The sequence below is a fragment of the Paramisgurnus dabryanus genome, chromosome 9, assembly GCF_030506205.2.
Source record: "Paramisgurnus dabryanus chromosome 9, PD_genome_1.1, whole genome shotgun sequence".
Taxonomy (NCBI): domain Eukaryota; kingdom Metazoa; phylum Chordata; class Actinopteri; order Cypriniformes; family Cobitidae; genus Paramisgurnus; species Paramisgurnus dabryanus.
Genome location: NC_133345.1, coordinates 12,988,191 through 13,006,708, shown reverse-complemented (window position 1 = coordinate 13,006,708; position 18,518 = coordinate 12,988,191). Strand labels below are relative to the sequence as shown.

At 38.9% G+C, this 18,518-nt stretch overlaps 1 protein-coding gene across 2 annotated transcripts in view; it reads right to left on the bottom strand.

Moving 5' to 3' along the window:
- The window catches only part of cttn (cortactin), a 67,137-nt gene that overhangs the window by 16,832 nt on the left and 31,787 nt on the right, over positions 1 to 18,518 (bottom strand). Inside the window, exons 5-10 of one of the 2 annotated variants that reach the window (XM_065275761.2) lie at positions 12,731 to 12,841; positions 12,588 to 12,642; positions 11,061 to 11,171; positions 10,861 to 10,971; positions 9,890 to 10,000; positions 9,375 to 9,430 (exon numbers count right to left, since the gene is read on the bottom strand). In XM_065275761.2, the coding sequence (XP_065131833.1) occupies positions 9,375 to 9,430; positions 9,890 to 10,000; positions 10,861 to 10,971; positions 11,061 to 11,171; positions 12,588 to 12,642; positions 12,731 to 12,841 (555 nt within the window). The remainder of the gene's footprint in view (positions 1 to 9,374; positions 9,431 to 9,889; positions 10,001 to 10,860; positions 10,972 to 11,060; positions 11,172 to 12,587; positions 12,643 to 12,730; positions 12,842 to 18,518) is intronic. The other variant, XM_065275762.2, reaches the window with a different exon arrangement.

Below are 18,518 nucleotides of genomic sequence, written 5' to 3'. Positions count from 1 at the left end.
TACACGAAGATATGCTAACGTTATGCTATCTGGCTGTCTGCCTATCTCTCTATACTAGCCTATCCATCTGTCTGTCTGTCTGTCTGTCTGTCTGTCTGTCTGTCTGTCTGTCTGTCTATCTATCTATAATCTGCGCTATCAGAACTGTACTTTACTCGTCTTTCTATAGTCATTCTCAATGCTCTCAATGCGGCTTTGGGAAATTCTCTCCCCAGCGTGACGTCATACAGTGCGTTGTGGGGGAAAGGAGAATCATTGCAAACCGCTGTACTTTTTCATACTTTTTCGGGTTTTGTGATACCCAACAACATAAAATACAATGGATAACAGTTTAAATGTTTATTATCAACAAGCAAATTGCACAAATTCGTTGAAAAATTTTACCTGCAAATCGCCCTTTAAATGTTTGTAATGTAATGTTCATGTTCAATAAAATGAAGTATTCCATCTCGGAGTCTGTCATTCATATGTCATTGTAAGTATTTTAGTTATGGGCAAATAAGGACAAGTTAAATTAGTTGTAGCCTACTGCAGATGTCCGCCCAAAGAATATTAAATAAAAGATTTAAATTACTAACTGGTTACCAACATAAAACTTTCAATCCATTACGTTGTCACGACGTGCCCACGACAGGCAGATTACGTTGCGAAGTTACGTGCAGGCGACGAATCCAGGAATTTCACTTTTCCGGTCGCCACGACGTAACTCGGTTCGTCGCCACGACGTAAGTTTGGTCATCATATTACGTCGACGTTACGTAACAGTTACGTATTTGTGTTAGCTGGGTTAACTCCTTCTAGCACTAATTCCAGCTGCGCTTCTCTCGGTCTCACGTGCACGCGCTCTTGCATCTGTCCGAAGTCTAAACATAAACTAAAGTAGTAATCCTTATGTATTTGTTCAGTTTAATGCCTTTCATGCGAGCTGAGGCAAACTCTTTGTTTAAAATATGACCCGCTGCATATTGGCGCCTCTCTCACTCTCGCGTGCGTGCAGAGGGATGCGCTCTGTCTGAAGTCAGTTAAATAGGTATTAATCCTGTTTATGATATGCATTTCAATGAGTTGTAGCAACACTTCCCTCGTGTTTAAAATGTGATCGCTTTCCGCTGGACCAGTGTGTTTAAAAAGACACCTCTGAGAGCACCAATGCCTGACACGTGTAGCGTTCTGCAACAGCACTAAACAAATGCATTGAATTGTTTGTATGTGCGCGCACGTATGTGTGCACGTGCAGATGCATGTTTTTACAGTTATTAAGTAATCATGGTTAGGGTTTTAATGACGCGCTCGCATTAATGGCATCAGTTTTAAGAAGGTTACGGTCATGACGGTGTTGCTCTTGTTCTTTTTTGTTCACTAATCAAGTGACTTGTTATAATGAGTAAAAAATTTACAAATAAAAAAATGAGTAAACTACTGCCACGCCCCCCGATACTATCGTGTATCACAGATCTCACAGGCTGACAATAGGACGATCTCAAAATAGGGCATATCGCCCAACACCAGGGTGTAGACGCCGAGAGAGACGCGCATTTCACCAAGATAGCAAGACCTGGCACTCGTTGGCCAGTACAAGCGACACAGTAGCCTATCTGTACAAATATGAAGCTAAGATTCAACCAAACAGTTGCTAGGTTTGTCTAAATGGGCCTAAGTCGCTAAATGTAGCAATACAGTCTCATCCATCAAAAAACTGAAAGTCTACCCTAAGCATTTAGGAGTGTTTTTAAGTGATTATTTTGGCACTTATTTGTGTTCATTTCTTGAGCAAGTAAACCCCAAGTTGCAAGTTGAAAATGAAACAATAAATAAAAGAGAACAACAAATTAAACTGAACTTTATATTTTTATTTTGCCACTATTACTGCACGGGCATGAATAAAAAGCCTTTTTAAAAATATATTTACAGATTCCTTTTCAAGTTGGCTTTTAATTTTAATAATGGCACTCCTGCCTCGAGATTGTATTAAAAATGAAATTTGGCAGGAAACATGCATTATCACCTTGAAAATAAAATTTCAAATAAATATTTTAGAATTTCTTTTTCAAATTTGGGAAAAATCTAATAACAAATAAAGAAATTAAAAACATTTATAAAAAAGAACAAAGTTGCACATTAAGGTCTAAAATTAGGTGCAGAAATCAAATCAAATGAATAATAACACAGTCTTTATTGTACACATTAAATATTATTATTATTTTTAGAGCCACAGAAGTAATTTTCTCTTTGTCTTGGGTTGTTTGAATAACATTAATGACAGACTTAAGTGGGTTAATTGAGGTAACTGTCTCTTAAAGAACAAATATGGACAGACTGGTTTCTGACTCTTTAATTCAATTAAGACAGTGTTTTTCACATCCAACCCTGGAGAGCCAGTGCCCTGCACAGTTTAGCTCCAACCTTAATCAAACACACCTGAGCAAGCTAATCAATGTCTTCATGATCACTAGAAAATCACAGGTAGGTGTGTTTGATTAAGGTTGGAGATAAACTCTGCAGGGCACCGGTTCTCCAGGGTTGGATGTGAAGAAAACTGACTTAAGACATAAACAAATGGGTCACTGTGTGTGCGACTTAAGTCGCACTCGAGTCCGAGTCTCAAACTCGAGTCCCCAATCTCTGGATTTGACAACCCTCTTTAGTTGGCATCCACGGTGTAATGCATGTACTGCATACACCTTTGTTTTTCATTATGAATTACATCTTTATGTATTTGACCTGATGTGTGTGGTGGGTTTAAAAGAGCCAACATAAATTATACGCAACGCTTTGGAATTTATGTCACAAAAAACAAGCAACTATATATATACAGGGCTCGACATTAAGGCTTGTCCGCTTGTCCGGGACAAGTGGATTTTTTGAAGGACAAGTGTAAGAGAAAATTAGTTGTCCGACTGGACAAGTTAAATTTCAAACAATGTTACTTAACGTTATGTGCCGTTAACGACAGAGCAGAACACGCAGCGCAAACACCGAGCGGAATATTGAACAGAGAGCGCAGCGTGCCGACACACTCACACAAACACACACACACATTTACATGTTACTGTTATTGTTACTAAACAAGCTGCGCGCGCATGAAACCTGATCGCCGAACACGGAGGGGCGGGACGGCATGGAGTGGAGAGTGATGTTTCTTCAGGCTCCGGCGTGAATATAAATGACAGACACTTCAACCGCAGTCCGTATTTTTTCTCTTCTAAAGTTCGGTAAAAACACATAATGGGCTTAAAATCTTGTTTAAGAATCTGTTTTATAATGAGAATCTCTCTTTCAGAGCGCCTATGTATGTGTGTGCGCCCCGCGACAGCCGATTTGAATCTGACAGAGTTCGTCACGGTACATTAAAAAATCCCACACAAACATTACAGCGTAAATGCTAGGATTAAGATTGATTTTATATATAACAGATAATCTGGATACATTTCCCCTAATACGTTTTTTAAAACATGTTAATGTTTTGTTTTAATGTCAGACAATCATTGACATGTGGTAAAAATGAAGAGAAAGGCAGCAGATATAGCATCCTTCTTCAGAAAGAGTAGCAAGAAGCAGCCAAATGAATCTTAGTAAAATACATTTCAGTGGCCTACAAAATTCATGTGAAGGTCTCTATAGTTTTTTTCAGCAATGGGAGATATAAATTCTGGTTTCAAAGTAAATTTCAAAAGTTTTATTTGATTAAATAGTTAAAAAAAAACTTGAGGTAGAATTATGACTATAAATTGTATGTTAATCTCAATTCATTTTTAATTGAAATGAAAGTATTGTAGCAATTGTATGTTATACATCATTGTGATTAAAGCGCCTATAATACTTAAAAGTATTTTAAGGTTGGATGATAGAGATTTTATGTGCCACCCCAGAGTTACTGCTGGCCACTCCTATGAAAAATCCCTTGCTCCGCCACTGATTAGCAAAACACAAGAAATAAATTATATTAAAAATCTTTACCCGGACAAGTGACTTTTGTGCATGGACAAGTGAAACATAAATTTACTTGTCCAAAGGACAAGTGTTAGACACAAAATATACTTCAGTATTTATAACGTTTTGTCTTTATTTATCCTCCGATAACATCCGCTCCAACACGAGCTCAAAAACAACAACCGGCTTTTCCGCCCTGGCTTCATAATAAAAGTCCCATTTTAGCTTCGGTAAAAGGTTGTGTGAAATAATAAACAATATTTAGCATGGAGCTATAATATACATAAACACATTTTAATGTCTTAAACTTAACAAACTCCCACTCTTTAAAAAAAAAAAAAAATGTATAATGAAATAAATAACTTTCAATTAAACATACTAACAGGTCATACTGAACAACAACATTCTTGAACAAAAAAAATACGACCTAGTATATTTTAACAAGCTCTCAAGTTTAACTCAAAGACAGACTTTGATTTAATTCAGTTTCCACTGTCCTTCACTCAGTGCCTTGAGTAACTGACAAGCTGATGCCCCTTTTTTGGTAAGGCAGTCTGCAAGTTGTTCTTTTGTGTTGTACCACAGTACTCGCTCAACTCTCTTTGTTTGGACAAGTTCTTTGATACTACTTATCTCCAGGCGGAGTCTTTTCTCTGAGACTGACTTTGTGGACTTAATTGCATCAGCAAGCGAATGATTGTCAGTGACACATATTATTGGTGGAGCATGTTCAGCATTACCAGTAGTTAGTTCTGAGAACAGTATGGACAGAAAAATAGAATTGTCAATTCCATCAGACATTGCCAATGTTTCACCCGCAAGTGTGCTCCGCACAACCCTCTTGACTCTCTTTGATTGCCAAGAAAGAGGTGAGAATTTTCCGTTCTCTCCCATTAAAAGAATCAGGTGCCCTCCTTGGGTGCCTCCATCTGAAAGATTTCCAAACGAAGCGTCGCTGAACACAATCATCTTAAGGGCACTGTCTCTGCCCAAGTGTTGGAAGTTTAGAATTACCTTCTTGGACTTAAGTTTGCACACTATTCGGTTTGCTTCATGGATTGTCTGCACAGTTGCATTTTTTATGTTTGATGTCAAATTGCTAGCATCAAATATGACATCTGGCCTGCTCTGTCTTGCCACCCAAAGAATTTGACCTATTTTGGACCTGAGCTGATCCTTTTCCTCCTCACAGAGAGGTGAGTCCTGTTCCACAGCTCGTGAAGGATCCATATGAATGGGTTGCATGTGTTGAATGTAGCTTTCCTGGTGTATTTGTACTTTTCTGTCAACAGTCACAAAATCTATTCCCACATAACAAAAGTGATCATGTTCCTCACGTCCAACTTGAAAAACAGATCTTAGATGTGGTACTACGGTGGTGGAGAAACTTTGTGTACCCCCCCATAAGAAGTCATCCACATGACAGGCAAGCACCCCAGTTACAATACAGTCCTGATCTAGCCAATAAAAAACAGCTGGATCGACCTTGGACATTTTTCCTCCTGCTTTCAGCACTATGTCTTTTACTTTATTGTACCAGTACAATGAAGCGTCTGCCAGACCATATACACACTTTTTTAGCTTCCATAATATTCCCTCACAGATAGCCTCAGGTGGAGGCCTGATGTAGATGTCACGTGACAGTTCTATTCCCTGCAGAAATGCTGATTTTATGTCCATAGAATGAAGTGTCCACTGTTTTTGACAAATAACTGCAACCAGCAGTCGAAGAGACTCAGAAGCACATGTGGGAGAATCTTTTTGTAGCTCTGACACATTTAACTCCTCAAAACCTCTGGCCACCAATCGTGCTTTCGGTACTATTCCAGTTAGTGTTTCTTTGAGAGTGCACACCCATCTGGTAGAGATGCACTTTTGTCCCTCATCCTGAACTTCCTCAAACACACTGTTATCTCTCCAGCTCTTCATCTCTTCTTGTTTGGCTAGGTCAAAGGATAGATCTTTTGTTACCAAGACATCCTCACTGACATTTGTGGCACTAACATCAGTAACAGCGGGCTCAATTTGAAGACCGTCTAAACATGATACATCAACTGAATCTTTACTGCCTGCAACATTAGTTGGTTCAATGAGCAGAAGGTTGTACCAGTTTTTGTATTTGCCTGTGGCTTTGCCTGCACGCCCTAGTACTTTTGCTGTGTGCAAAGCCCCACTGTCTCTGTCTTTGTATTTTAGAACTTGCCCTGTTTTTAAACGAACATCAGTTCCCTGCTCCGTATCACTTTGTGCCACTATGTCGTCACTAGTGTGTTGTGCTGCTACATTCAGATCTAAAGTTGATGCTCCTGTGTCCTCAGTTTGTATTGAACTCTGCTGTATTTCAGGTACTGTTTCTGTTCCCTCTGTGTTGTTGACAGCAGATCCTGTCATCTCCTGTCTTTGCATATTGTTTGTGTCAATTTCAGCATCATCCCTAGTAACATGTTGATCTCCGCTGTCTGTGTTTACTTTTCTTAGTCTGAGGTAGTGTACCCTAATGCAGGTTCCTCCATGTCTGACAAACACCACTGCACCGTCCTTGCCAATGACAACTCCTGGTCCTTTCCACTCTTGACAGTCAACTCTTTTGTAGTACACTTTGTCACCTCTTTCATATACCTCATCTGTCTGACGCAGTTGTTTACGTAGTGCTCTCCGTATTCTTTCCGAGCATTCTGCTTCTGTGAATGCCTTTCTCGATGCATGTAATGCAGAAATGTGTTTTGCCACCCACTCACTTTTCGTTGTGCCCTCTAAAGCTGGGGGCTTGTCGGTTAACACGGAGGGCAGGTTGGGATTCTGTCCAAACACCAACTGATGAGGACTATAGCCATGGACATTTTGCATGGTGTTCTTTGCCATAAGTGCCCAGTCCAATGCAGTGTCCCAGTCACAGCCGTTACTTGACTTCACTTTCATTATGATCTCTGTAAGTGTTTGGTTGTGTCGCTCTATAAGTCCATTGCTCCACGGGCTGTATGCTGCTGTTGTCTTTATTTCTATATTGAAATTTTCTGCCATGTCTCTAACCTCATCATTATTAAATTCTCCCCCATTGTCGCTAAACAGTTTCTGAGGTGGACCATGGACACTTATCCAGACATGGACAAAGTGTTTCACTATTTCAGAGGACTTCTTAGTGGTCAGTATGCTGCCTGCACTAAACCTTGTGAACTGGTCAATAATATGGAGATACCACATACCTGGTTTAAGTTCATGTAGATCTACTGCAACAGTTTCATTGTACTGAGATGCCAGTGGTAGGCCAACAGCAGGCTTTGGTTTGGTCTTACTGTATTTTTGACATGTTTCACATTCACTCACAATTTTCTCCAGAATGAAACTACATTCTGTATCTTTATTTCCAGAGTTAGTAAGAAGTCTTTGCAGTCTGTCAACAGAAGCATGACCAAATTGTCTGTGAAGCTTCATCAGGATTTTGTGTTTTTCTGCTGAGCTCATTTTGTCTGAAATTGTCAGTATTTCCTCGTCACACTGACTTTGTGCATCCGCATTCTTTTGTTCCGTAAGAGTGACATCTTCATCAACTACCAAGACACAGTCATCACTTTGAATGTTTTTCTTTTCATTGTCCATAATGTTGACACAGTAATGACCAGAGCTTGTAAAGTCTAGTTTTACAGGTTGACTGAACATCACCGCACTGTCATTTTCCATATCTAGCACTGTCCCTGCTCTTTTCATGGATGCCTTGCTCAAGAGTAATGGAATGTTCGCTGGCACGACTTCAGTTTCAATATGACACCTAGTTTTTCCAATCTTTGCAGGAATTTTTAACTTTCTGTTGGAATAGACCACTTTTCCATCACCAAACTTAAAGGGTCTGTGACTGTGAGTTTCTGTTTTCCTCAGGTCTTTTATCTCATTTTGGCTTAGTTCAGCGATGTAGCTATTTATCCATTCCTGTCCACACACAGTCCGTGTGCATGCAGTGTCTATTATTGCTGAGCCGAAACACTCTGTCATAAATATTTCTGCTTCAGTGGGTGACTCTTTTGTATACAGAGTAATGTTGCACTCCTCCATATCATTTGTTTCACAATCTTCAGTAAGTTTGACTTGCTCACCTCTGTGTGGACAGTCTTTGGCCCAGTGGAAAGTGCTTTGACAGACAGCACATTTTGATCTGCGTCCATACCTGTCCAGGGGGTTAGTGCCAGGCAGTGGTGTCTTTTGCTGAACATTTTGCGACCATGGCTTGCTCCTTTGTCGCCTTTGTTCTGTTACATATGCTGTTTCCTGATTAATCCCCACTGTAGAAGCAGACTTTCCTCCAAAAATCCTCTTCAGTGCTGACTTCATTGACGCAAAATTCAAATCTGTACATGCTGTCAGTGCCAACTGTCGATCTTTTACGTCTAAGCACGCAGTGTCCAGCAGTTTGAATGCTAATACTGCATCGGGAAGCTCCATCTTATATTTACGCATCCGCGAGTACCGCTGTTCAAAATCAATGATATAGTCTGTCATGGAAACACTGCTATCTTTGATAATCCGGTCAAAGCTCGAGTACGCCTCGTAAACTTGGTCCTTTTCTTCTTTGAGAAACAAGTCATCGAGTTTCGTAAGTAAAGTGTTCATGCCAGTGTCCTCATTCAGATCGTCTACCGGTATTTCCATCGCCGTTTCTCTCGCTCTTCCCGACAGCGCCAAAGCCACAGCGAGCGCCTGTTTTTTCTTTTCGAGTTCTGTAACTCTGGTCCAAATCGCGACTTCATTCTTCCAACTTTCATATGATTTTCCTTCATCAAAGGTTGGCGGTACTCTATAGTTGCTAACCATCCTCTGCTACCAATGTTAGACACAAAATATACTTCAGTATTTATAACGTTTTGTCTTTATTTATCCTCCGATAACATCCGCTCCAACACGAGCTCAAAAACAACAACCGGCTTTTCCGCCCTGGCTTCATAATAAAAGTCCCATTTTAGCTTCGGTAAAAGGTTGTGTGAAATAATAAACAATATTTTGCATGGAGCTATAATATACATAAACACATTTTAATGTCTTAAACTTAACACAAGTTCCTCAAAAAGTTAATGTCAAGCCCTGTATATATATATCCCTGTATATATATATATATATATATATATATATATATATAATTTTTTATGAAGTTTATTTAACTAAGTTCGGGAGGAGCATGGTCATGTGATCCAACCAATCAGTGCAAAGAGGTGCCTATAAATGGCAGTCCCTCACCTCTGTCCGGTGATAGATTTTTTGCAGCATCCCTCCTCCACCCCATCACCTCACTCTCATCTAGATTAATTTATCACAGTTAAAGAGAGGGGAGTACTCTGGGTTCGGGCTAAAATTCCGAGCTCGGAGCCCTCTCCTCGGACAGCACGCCAAATATGCTTTAACTCATTCCCTATCGATTACATGTTAATGCGAACTCGTGAATATTAATTAAAATTTACCTTGTCCATTCGGTCCTTCTGCACACCATATTTCCCCCCGAATCCCTTAGAGTAATCTACAGTGAGGGAGAAAAAATATTCATCAATGAAGTTTCTTTTTTTAGATAAATAAGGAGAAACACATGAAGAGCTGTTAACTAAACTAACCCACAATAATAACAATTTTTAATCCACAGAGATCACTGCATCATAAACCGCATTTAGTGTGTGTGTGTGGGGGGGGGGGGGGGGTTGGTATAGGTGGTTTACATGAAGTGTATAAATGACATTTGTATTATGCTATAAACATGGTTTTTACAGGGACACAGGAATTGTCCCCATGAATTGAACGGCTTAAAAACATACTAAAATGGTACTTTTTATAGATTTAAGACTGCCAACAGGTTTTGTGATGGTTGGGGTTAGGGACTGCGGTCGCTTAGGGGAATATAATATACAGTTTGTATAGTATAAAATGCATTAAGTCTATGGAATTGTCTCCATAAACCATGTGTGTGTCTGTCTGTGTGTTTTACCTTTCTGAGACTCATGTAACTGCAGTTTCTCCTGGTGATCCCACCCCACTGCAGATTTGTCCTGACGATCCGTCAGAACACCATATTTTCCACCAAAACCCCGTGCATAGTCTGCCACACCAAAGACAAGATGTAAGGGCGTCAAAGAAACAGAGGCACTGTCTCAAATATGACATTATGTAACAATACATAATGCATGAAACTGGCACGAAAAAGAAAGTTGTGCCACGGACACGTGAAAACGCGTAAACACATCACTTAAACGCTCGAAACATTTAGAGCTGAATTTAAATACGGTCACATTCCTATCTTACCATATCTGCGCTACTCACCTGAACAACAGTGAGCTTGAAGTGCCAGAAGCTAAGTTTTTTTTTGCTGAGTATTTTAGTGTTGTTGACTGGCCTACGCTATGCCCATTTTTGATGCGCCATTAGTGCTGTGACGGATGGCAATTGATTAAATTCCATTCAATTGATGAGGTTTCTCATTGGTCAAAGGCGTTTCCTCTAGTAGCACGAGAGCAGCTCAAAAGCAGAGTCCTTATGATTTCTCGATTCACTCTCCGTGGTACTCTGAAGAAAGTAAATAACGCGATATTTGTAAGGTCTGTCAAGGGTTTGTGTGTTAAAGATGCTGTCATAGTTTTGGATGCAAATGTAATCAGGGCTGGGAGAAAACAATTACTTTTGTCCCACGTTACTTTTGCCCCGGTTCTCCCCTACTTTTATATTATGCGCCGATCTGTCTGCAGTGCGATTGTAATGGGGGGGAAACTGGCCAACGTTTATTAAAAAATAATATGATATAAATAAATAAAAAAAATTTAAGTTCAGGGCCCTGACGTGCGCTACTGGTATTAACTGAATCCCCACCCATCTGTAATGATAGACCTCTTACAGTCAACGCATGGGTTGGGGTAACAAAAAACCCATTATGGCCACTGGGACTGGGAACAGCTGATAACAAACCTTTCTGAGACTCGTGTTTCTCAGTCTTGCCCTGATACTCAAAGCCCACAGCACTCTTGTCCACTTTATCGGTTTCCACTCCAAACTTGCCACCAAAGCCTTTGGCGTAATCTGAAGAGTAAGGAGGAGTAATTATGCTTTAGTTACAGTGATCAAGCATTTGTAAAAAGTGTTTTTTAGGTAGGGAAAGTGAAGCAAACCTTTCTGAGACTCATGTTTTTCAGTTTTACCCTGGTAATCAAAGCCAACAGCACTCTGATCCACGCGATCTGCCTGCACGCCATAACGACCCCCAAACCCAGTGGCATAGTCTAACACAGGTAACAAACACATCCAAAAAGCACAGGTAACAGACACATCCAAAAAGCACAGGCAACAGACACATCCAAAAAGCTCAGGCAACAGACACATCAAAAAAGCACAGGTCAGGGAGCGGTGAAGCACAGGTCACGGAGCGGTGAAGCACAGGTCACGGAGCGGTGAAGCACAGGTCACGGAGCGGTGAAGCACAGGTCACGGAGCGGTGAAGCACAGGTCACGGAGCAGTGGAGCATAGGATAGAGAGCAGTTAAGCACAGGTCACACGGCGTTAGGGCTGCATAACAATAAATCCCAACTAATCGTTTGCAGAATAAAAGTTTTTGTTTACAAATATGCATACGGTGCATAATAATTATGTTAAAATAAAAACAGAAATGCATGTATATATTTAAGAAACATTTACATGTGTATATACATTTTTATATTTATATAAAATACATTTATTTTATATAAAGGTCGTGGAGCGGTGAGGCACAGGCCGCGGATCGGTGAGGCAAATGCTCACAAAGTCACAATGTTTCTATCTTTTAGTCCTACAGGTAGCGGTTATGATTTTTTCGCTCTGAGGTAGAAAGAAGATGAAAACAGTTGTGCAATGGTACAGAACACAGTTTTAAACCATTCAGATTCCTCTCACACTGCTGTGATATGTGTTTTAAGTATAGACTGTAAAAAAATATGGACGTAGTGTCCGTTACGTAACCCATTGGTTTGTGAAGATCGTTTTTGAAGCTTAAAGTAGCCGTTGCCTGCCGTCAGCATCTTGGTATCACTGTGAATCACTCGCGGATAACCGAAAAAGCGGGACATGGGTGAAGCTGAGGTGGCTGGTTGCTGAAACCATGCCCGTCTAGCTCGATTTTAGTGACAGCAGTGGCAGTTTACCCCTCACTCAGGTGGCCAAACCCTTAATTATGAAGGACTTTAAAGCTTAATTTAACTTAAATGGATGAGTTACAAAAAAATTCACCCCCCCCACAGTTGTCATGAAGGGCAAAATTAGCTATATAGAACAAAAACACTTTTTGTACCAGGCTGTAAACATATAATTTTCTTCTGTAAAGTTGGGCATTTTAACATGGAGGTCTATGGAAATTGACTCGCTTTTGAAGCCAGCCTCAAGCGGCCAGTCGATGAATTGCAGTTTAAGTCACTTCCGTATTGGCTTCATCAGAGAGATCGGAAGGTTGCCCCTCTGTTTTAAGGTACAATTTACTGAGTGCAGAAATTAATCAGATAAACGTTTTCACCAACAATTTTTCTGGAAAGGTATTTTACAAGCAAACTACAAACACACAACTTATTTTGCAGTTTATATTTTTCAAAATTTTGTCACAAAATGTTTGTCTAGTTCACTTGTATTTTGGGCAATAAATGATGCATGTATACAAAAAAAGAAAGATTACCTTTCTGCGAGGCATGTTTCTCAGTTTTTCCGGCATACTCGAAGCCTACGGCAGACTGCAAGAAAATGACATGATCCTGAGCACAGAACAACCTCACACTGAAGAAAAACAGCCAACTATCCACTGAAGGCATAAAGCTGTACCTGGTCAACACGGTCAGCTTGCACTCCGAATTTACCACCAAAACCTTTGCAGGTGTCGGTCTGAGAGCAATGTTTGGATAACTTGCTCTGATACTCGTGGCCCACAGCAGACTGTAAGGATTAAAATCAAACACACAACTCATTTTATTTTTTGGTAAATCTTAAATAATTGAATCAAGTGATCTTGCTGAGAAGTGAACATGCAAGAAAGCTAAAACATAAATAAAACAAAAATAAAACTGATGAGCCATTTTAAAGTATAGGATATGCAGACTTTTCCAGGTATGAGAGATGTTTCTGAGCCAATGCACACTCCCATCCTTTATCAAGATATCTTACTACTCCCACCAAAAATAGCAAATATTTGCTAATTTGTATTCTGTAATAGTATTCTGTCTATATTACTATTATTATTACTATTTATTTTTATAACAAAAAAGGTTGTCACTGAATGCCAAATAACAGATGTGGTTTGACTAAACAGTTTAAATATTATTTTTTATGTGAAAAAAATTATATACAGTATCAGTTTTAAAGAAATACAGTGGTTACACATTTGACATTCAGACCTTAATTAAGTAGTTTATGGCAAACAGCCAGTCAGTAGTTGACTCTCCCACACTACTTGAGTATTTTAAGAAAATTTTCCAATTCTGTGCTTTATCAGAGTGTTTTTATTGGGAAAAAATTACTTTAGAATGTAGTGAATTTTTTTTTGTAAAGCATATATTCATATGGTGTATTCCTTTTATATTGCATATTTAAATTGATTTAATACCCAAATACATACAAATTGTGTACTTTTACTTTCTTGAGTAAAAGTGCGAAAGTGCTTTTTACTTAAGTAAAAGTAAAAAAATGTACTATATGTTTAATGTACTTAAATATTAAATATAAATCAAAAACTTGAAATTATGAAATGAAGTGGAGTACAAATTATGATAATATGCTTTGGAATGTATGTTTTCCAAATAAAAACACTGATAAAATACGAATACTTAAAAAATTACTTTCATGTAAAAAGTAAATTACTTAAGTAGTGTCCGCCTCTCCTCTTAAAGTAAGTACAAGATGGGCATTTGAAAATAAATATGACCATATTCAATCAGTGGTAATGTTTGAAAAATAATATATATAAAAAAATCTTTATTGTTCATGAAACTTTATATAGTAACTAAAGCTCAGAATACCTGTGTCAGCTTGTACTTTCATCAATGGTAGAATATATGTGTGTGTTTATTGTAGCACTTCCATTTATTAAACAACACACGGTTCAAGTGAAGAACCTTACTGGGGTTATAATGTTTTAAGCCTGATGGTGTACTGGTAACGCAGATCAATACTTTTTTGCAATCTTGACCAAGGGAGAAAATCTTTCCTCATTGTTTTGCACCCAAGCCAGCGGGTCATCCCTGATAATTTTTTTAAAAGCTTAATAAAATGTATAAAAAATTTCACTATCGAATGATATAACATGTTATCGCCCAGCTCTACTACTATAATGAGCCTATTTATCATATACAAGGGAACATGGATCAATTTGAATACATCAGAATACTTGAGATTATGTTGCCCTTTGCAGAAGAGGAAATGCTAAAATGGGTGCTTCAACAAGACAACATCCCCAAACACACAAGCAAGAGGGCAAAATCTTGGTTCCAGATAAAAAGAATTGAGGTTATAGAGTGGCCAGCTAAATCCCCTGATCTGTACCGCATTTAAAACTTTTGGGGTGAAATTAAAAATGCAGTGTCTGAAGCAAAACCTAAAATATGAGAGGAACTTTGGATCCTGGGCTGAAATATCTGTTTCTAGGTGCCAGAGGTTGGTTGACTCGATTTGAGACGGATGTGCAGCAGTTACATTCATTTTCTTTGCTTCCCTTTAAAAGAACAAGACAGACTTATAAATTGTGTTAAAATTTTGATTTGGAATTGAATGTGTAATGTTTTCAATACATTTAAAATAAGGAAATAAAATCTATAAAATTTCTGCACTTTTTTCACTTGTATTATTAAACTGCTATTTTTTTAACACAACTGTACATGCATTTTACATACTAGGGATGCTAGTTTTTTGGCAACTGAAATAATTCGGCCGAAAATAGCAAAAAAAATCATTTTCGGTGTTCGGACAAAAAAGCAAAAAGGCTGAATAAATTTTACCAAATAATAAGGTCTTTAACTCTCTGGGGTCGCTTTATTTGTCAATCACTCCGCAAAGAGACTAGATTACTCTGCTGATTTTGGACATACAGATATGATTTATACATAATTTAAAACATTAAAACGTCTTGTTTTTTTCTGTCCACTCCCAATAAAAACAGAATGTTGTGCTTTTCGCAAAATTAAGAAAATAAACATGATGCACGTTCTGTTCTCTCTTCCTCAGTGAAGTCCTTTCAGAAACACGTCAAAAAAATTCCCGAAATCTTGTCATAGAAGCAAAAGAGAAATGTCTACATAATGCTTGGAATGTCTACTTTTAAATGAAATTGAAAACAAATATTCTCATTCGGTTTAAACTGTATGAGAAGGAGGAGAGGTCTTTCTCCTGTTAGCTCATTATCTGAAACTAGATAGTAAAGTTTGAAGACAAACTTTATGTTGGCTTGAGAAAGCGTAGCCTGAACGTTTAAAACGGTTTGACATAAGTTTAGTTTAGTAGGCTATCTGGCTGTTAGTATGTTTAAGTATGAAGGTAGCATGATTTACCATGAAGCTAGCATGATGTTAGCATGATTAGCATGAAGCTAGCATGATGCTAGCATGATTAGCATGAAGCTAGCTTGTTGTTAGCATGATTAGCATGAAGCTAGCATGATGCTAGCATGATTAGCATGAAGTTAGCATGATTAGCATGAAGCTAGCATGATGCTAGCATGATTAGCATGAAGCTAGCATGATGTTAGCATGATTAGCATGAAGCTAGCATGATGCTAGCATGATACGCATGAAGCTAGCATAATGCTAGCATGATTAGCATGAAGCTAGCATGATGCTATCATGATTAGCATGAAGCTAGCATGATGCTAGCATGATTAGCATGAAGCTAGCATGATTAGCATGAAGTTAGCATGAAGCTAGCATGATGGTAGCATGATTAGCATGAAGCTAGTATGATGCTAGCATGATTAGCATGAAGCTAGCATGAAGTTAGCATGATTAGCATGAAGCTAGCATGATAAACATGAAGCTAGCATGAAGCTAGCATGAAGCTAACATTTATTGCGTTGCTAGGGTACTAAGTTTGGTTGCTAGGGAGAAAATTGGAATCCCATAATGATCACCCTTCAAGCCACAAGTAAAACGGTCCAACCCCCGTGTCTCTACAATGTTCTGATGCGGAGATATAAGGCTTTGTTTATTCTGTTGCTAGGGTACTAAGTTTGGTTGCTAGGGAGAAAATTGGCATCCCATAATGATCACACTTCAAGACACAAGTAAAACGGTCCAGCCCCCGTGTCTCTATGATGTTCTGAAGCGGAGATATAAGGCTTTGTTTATTCCGTTGCTAGGGTACTAAGTTTGGTTGCTAGGGATAAAATTGTCATCCCATAATGATTACACTTCAAGCCACGAGTAAAACGGTCCAACCCCTGTGTCTCTACGATGTTCAGATCCAGAGATATAAGGCTTTGTTTATTATGTTGCTAGGGTCTTCATATTTTGTTGCTAGGGGCGTGGCTTAATACTTCAATAAGAATCCTAAGAGACTGATTGGATGCCTGAGTAAAATGAGCCCACCCCTATGTCTCTATGACACTCTGGTGCAAAGATATCCATCTGGGCTTTTTATAATGGTAGTCTATGGGAGATGTTGCTAGGGTACCCAAAATTGTTGCTAGGGGCGTGGCTTAATAGCTCTGGGGTGATCCTAAGAGACTGATTGGATGCTTGAGTAAAATGAGCCCACCCCCATGTCTCTAAGACACTCTAAAGTGAAGATATTCCATCTGGGACGCTTTTTTCCCCTTTTATGGGCATGTTTCCTGCCCCATTATAAGTCAATGGGAAATTTTGGGGGCCTCTTACACCCCAGGGGTACAGCTTACACCCCATTGTGAGGTATGTTCTTACACAGCCTGTCAGCCTCCTTTAATGTGGTAAGCCACAAGTTTCTACAAGTTTCTCACTCGCAGCTATGACCCGTCAAAGTTTGTCTCAATGTTAAGTCTATGGAAATTTTGGGGTGTTTCAGCGCCCCGTTTAGGAATTCGGAAGGTCCCATCAGTTAGAAAAGATATAGCAACTCGAGTCAGATCAGACCGAAGGTCTGTCCAAAGTTTGATGGCTGTAGCTTGAAAGCTCTAGGACGAGTTAGAGTTAGAAATTTTAGTCTCAGAAGAAAAAGAATAATAAGTTTAAGTGCAACAACAGTATGTTGGCTTTCTCAAGCCAACATAATGAGCTGAGATCACCAGGCCCGCTCCATAGCTTTCGCCTCTGTAGTCTATGAACAAACCCGATCCAGTACCTCCATTCCTTTAAATGCTGAATTGTTTCATCTGAGTGCACCAAACATGACATCTAAATCCTTATTTACTGGCGTATGTGTGTCAGTAAAAATTCTCCAAAAGCGAGTGTTTTCTTTGTGCTTCCGTCAAACAGTACACACGAAGGGCACACACATACACAAACACACGTTTTACTGCACAAAAGTAAAACTCTGGCTGGCCAACCAAACACTAACCCTAGGTTAATTTTTACGTTGACCAAACAGTAACTTTACCAGAGTGCAATAACAACTCAATACACTACATCCCTTACTAAATTTATCATGATTACTATAGCCATATAGTAATTTGTAGCCAAAAAAACATGGTTGCACTTTTTTGTAGTAAAACCATGTTTTTTTTTTAAGGTAAACTTGTGAAAATAATACAAACTATTTCAATAGAAAAAACACAGATGTCATTTTACTACAGATAAAGTCAGGGCCGGCCCTGGGCAATTTGCTGCCCTAGGCAAGATTTCACCTGTTGCCCCTAGAATCCCAAACGTTCCGATTATTTTGTTCATAAACTTACACGGAAACAAACTGCACAGCTTTGTCTTGTTTTTCTTTATTTTGAAAATATTTTGAAAACACATGCATGCGCGCACACACACACTCACACACCCTGTCAGGCATTTGATCTTGACATTGTTAGAATCTTGTCTTTTTTACATGTTTTAACACTGTACATCTAATTTAAAATATTTAATTTTGTACACGAAAAAACAGCTCTTATTAATGAATTATTAGTAGCATATTATAGTGTCTCAGGAGATTGTGCTCATTGTTAAATAGCTCTGTGGCTATACTGCACTGAAGCGGCAGTTTAAAATATAATTCCAGAATTCTGCGAATGTCAAGAAAAGAAAACGGAAACATCAATCAGACCGAGACACAGGATTTACATAAAGTTACATAGACCATGTTTAAATGTCGATGTTTCTGGACAGAAATACCAACTTGTTCACTTTGTTTGGTATTAATAAGCTGCACATTGGAGTGCTGCTCGCCGGGGTGCTGAAGACCAAGACCCGCTCGGACAAAGTACTGGTGGCACATATGCACAGATATCCACGTGCAACTTATTGGAAACTATGTAGTCATTAGTTTGGGTTAGTAAAATAATAAAATTATGGCTTTTAAATTGAATAATAAAGTATTTATGTAAAGAGATTTTTTTAAAAAGTGTTTAAACTAGGCTTGTTGCAATAGTCGGTGAAACGGTGATTACCGGTGCTTCAGCCTCTCACCGGTTAGATCACTTGCCCACCGCGACACCGTCTTTCACGGT